Source organism: Aphelocoma coerulescens, unplaced genomic scaffold (genome assembly GCF_041296385.1).
Source record: "Aphelocoma coerulescens isolate FSJ_1873_10779 unplaced genomic scaffold, UR_Acoe_1.0 HiC_scaffold_60, whole genome shotgun sequence".
Lineage (NCBI taxonomy): Eukaryota > Metazoa > Chordata > Aves > Passeriformes > Corvidae > Aphelocoma > Aphelocoma coerulescens.
Window position 1 is genome coordinate 1,349,231 of NW_027183949.1, and position 3,621 is coordinate 1,352,851.

The following is a 3,621-nucleotide window of genomic DNA, read 5'->3' on the forward strand; positions in this document are numbered from 1 at the left end:
CAGGGGCCGACTCCCATTTCCTAAGCACCCCAGCCCATCCCGCCCGCCCTGCCGAAAAGCAGCTTGGCAGCCGGCTGAAGAATTAGTTGCATCCGCCCCAGCAAAGGGGGGAACCTTTGCTTCCCGGCCAGGCCGTGCAATGCCCAAATCTGGGAGCATCCCCTTGGCTGTGGACTCATCTGTAAATTCGCTGTGGAGCCTGGCTTTGAAGAAGGTGCCAGAATCGAAGCCCATCATCTTCAGCTTGCCGGTGGCCAGGTCGAGGAAGAGCTTGCCATCCTTGACGTCGTCCTCCATGTCTCCAGCAGCAGCAGGAGTACAGCTTCTCCAGGGGCTCCTTCTTCCCTGCGGCTGAGAGCAGGCTGTCAGTGCCCCGCCCAGGGCCCCGGCTGTCAGTGAAGCAGGACAAGCAAAAGCAGCTTGCACGGCAGCCACCAGTGCTGGGAAGAGCAGCTCAGCGCCAGCACAAGGGCTGCGGGTCCCCATCTGACGACCCCTGCGCAGCGATACAGGCAGGGCAAAAAAGCCTGCGTTTCTTGGCTTCTTCTGGCCAAGGCACGTGTGGAGCTGTAACTTACCGGCTCCCTGGATCAAAGTGTGCCTGTGGCTCTCTCCCTTCTTCTATGGATGATGAATATCCTGCAGCCAAGGATCACACGACAGGTCTTCTAATGAGGGCCTGTCCAAGGAGTGCAGGGACAGACACCATCTGATCAGTTCCTTGCAGTCTGTGGGGAGAAACCAGAAAGCGCCGGTCAGTTGCAGAAGGCTCCTGTCCGCTTTGCCCCACTATTGCCATGCCCAGGCCATGCCATGGGGGCTCCGAGCTGTGCCTGAACTTTCCCATCCATTCTTTGTTTTGGAGGAGAGCAGGAGAGCGAGGCATGTGCCACCTCCTCGGCAGCTGCCAGAGCGGGATGCTCATGAGCCCGCTGCTGTCTCCCAGTACTGCTATTCCCCCCGTGCCGCAGGGATGAGCATCCACCTTGAGAGAGCCGTTCTGGGAGCGACAGCTGGCCCCAGCTGATGTTCCGGCCCTTCGGGAACGGGTGCCGCCCGCAGACCATCTGGTGCAGCACGATGCCCAGGGACCAGACGGTAGCTGCCTCGCCGTAGTACCAGCCAAAATGGGTCCATTCCGGGGGGCTGTACGCTGGTGTTCCTACGGAATAGAGAGGCACTTCATTAGCGGGATGCTGCCTGCTCCCGGAGCCTCGCCCCAGCATCCCTGGGCACGCAGGGGCCGCACCGGTGGCACGCGGCATGACCCGCTGCCCTCTCGCCAGCGCCTGTGACTTGTGGACAAACTGGGGGTTGTAAAAGAAGCCACCGGTGTCACAAGAGGGCAGCGGAAGCCCTGGCAAGGCTCAAGCATTCCATGCAAAGGGAAAACCCGCTCAGTGCCGGGGGTGGGAAAACCATGCCTTCACCCTCCCTGCCTGCATTGCCCCAAAAAAACATTCTGAAGCCAAGGCAAACAAGGCGAGCTGAGCAGTCCAAGCCGGTTCTTGCCTGCACACCAAACCGGCGGGTGCACAGCTTCTGGCCCCCCCCTCTCTGCTACCCCCACCCACGGGTGTGTTTTTGTCACACTGGCTGCCCCAGCCCCAGCGCCAGTCCTGGGCAGAGTGGCTGGCAAAGGCTGCCAGCAGGGCTGGAAGATGGCCCCCCGGCCACCCGCACTCAAAAGCAACTGGGCTGAAAACTCGGTCCCATGACTGGCATCAAAAGGGAGAATCCCCGCTGCCACAGCCAGGTTGGGCCGCGAGATGCCGGCACCGGGAGCCTACCCCGGCGAGGACTCACCTGCAAAGCTGGTGTAGGCTGTGTCTTGCAGGTAGGTGCCGCAGCCAAAGTCAATCAATTTGGCCTGGCCCGTGGCCAGGTCAACCAGGATGTTCTCTGGTTTCAGGTCCCTGTGAAGGACCCCGCAGCTGGTGCAGTGCCGCACGGCCTCCAGGACCTGGCGGAACAGCTCCCGTGCCACCTCCTCGGACAGGAAGCCCCGCGCTCGAATGAAATGGAGCAGGTCCTGAGACTGCTCCGGCCGCTCCATCACCAGCACCACGTTGCTGGGCAGCTCGAGCCACTCGAGGAGCTGCACCACACCAGGGAAGCCGGTGGACACCTTGTCCAGCAGCACGACCTCGAGTGGTGCGCTGGTGCCGTTGGGCTGCGGGAGGAGCACGATGCCGTCAGTGGGGCTGATGCCGTGCCAGGGCTCGGGAAGCCCTCGCCCAGCCCAGGATGCTCTGCGCCCTCCGCTGCCCCCACGCCCGCTCTCCCCCGAGGCGTCCTGGCGCCTTCCACCCTCCCGGGCCTCGGCTCATCCCCGCCCGTCACGCCCCGCCTTCTCCCGCTGCCCACCACCCCCACCCCTACCCCCCCGCTCACTCACCAGCTCGCCCCAATGACGGATGCGGGTCCGTGGCACCCATTTGATGGCCACCTGCAAGCCAAGGGGAGCAGCGGGCTGAGCTCGCCGCCCGCCCTGCCGAGCCCCATCCTCCTTCTCCTGCGCCCTCCTCCGCCCCCCGCCTCCTGCGCCCGCCGCCGGCCCCGCCACTCACCGGGGCGCCGTCCGAGAGCCGCGTGGCCGCGAAGACGCTGCCGAAGCCGCCGCGCCCCAGCAGCGAACCCTCCAGGTAGCGCTCCCTTAGGCCCTGCAGCGCATTCCCTGCCGGCGAGACGCGGCTGTCAGCGCTCGGCCCGGGGCCAGAAACGGCCGCCGGGCGCTCCTCAACCGCCCCGGGCCGGGTATCCCCAGATGTTGCCTCTTTCGAAGGGGACACCGGCGGCTCGGGGGCGGGGGCCGCGCTGCCGAGCGGGAGAGCTCGGACCGGGGAAGACGCCGCGGACGCGGCGGGAGCGGCCGCGCCGTCTGTCTCCTCGGCGGGTCCCGGGAGGAGCCGGGGCCGGGGCCGGGGCCGGGGCCGGGGCCGGGGCCGGGCCAGCCGGAGCCAGAGGCTAACAGTGCTGCCCAAGAGGCAGGCACTGATGCCCGCCCAGCGGCGCCACCGCCAGTAGGGCAAGAGCCGGGCGGAGGCGAGACCGCGGCGGGACGCCCGGGGGCGGGGAGGGCGCAGCCCCGCCCGGGGCCGGGGGCGGGCCGGGGGCATGGCCCGGCCTGGCATGGGGAGAGGGAGGCCGCGGAAGGGGCGGAGGGGGTGGAGCACTGAAGGGAGAGCGGGACAGGGGATGCGGGACACTGGGAGAAGGAGAGGAGGAACAGGAGAAGGAACGCAGAGGGTCTGGAGAACCGCTGCTCTTGTATTGCTCTTCTGCTGCTGCCGCTGCTGCCGCTGCTGCCGCTGCCGCTGCTGCCGCCGAAGCGCTGGGAGCGTTGGTCCGCGTGTCCGTGTGTCTGTTGCCCGGGTGTCCGTTTTTCCCCCGCGCGCCCCGCGGCCGAGCCCCGCGCGCCCCGGGCCAGCACGGGCCGCTCCGGGGCCGAAGCGGAGTCCCGGAGCATCTCTTCCTCCCGCAGCCGCGCCAAACGCACCGTCTTGTTTAGCTTCTTCTTCACCAGATTGTAACTCTTCCTTGCGGCAATCTTGCAACTTGCCCCTGCTGCTGCTGGCTCGCCCCGCGCCGCGGTCTCTTGCTCGCGAGCAACCAAAGCGC

The 3,621-nt window shown here is 66.9% G+C and overlaps 1 protein-coding gene across 1 annotated transcript; it reads right to left on the reverse strand.

Annotated features, from left to right (window-relative positions):
- Positions 1-621: 621 nt before the first annotated feature.
- Positions 622-3,134, reverse strand: LOC138102082 (serine/threonine-protein kinase pim-1-like). The gene is made up of 5 exons (XM_068999840.1): positions 2,571-3,134; positions 2,399-2,449; positions 1,807-2,173; positions 986-1,162; positions 622-728 (listed from the first exon to the last, which is right to left on the reverse strand). The coding sequence occupies exons 1-5, from the start codon at positions 3,132-3,134 to the stop codon at positions 622-624; spliced, it is 1,266 nt and encodes a 421-aa protein (XP_068855941.1).
- Positions 3,135-3,621: the final 487 nt, after the last annotated feature.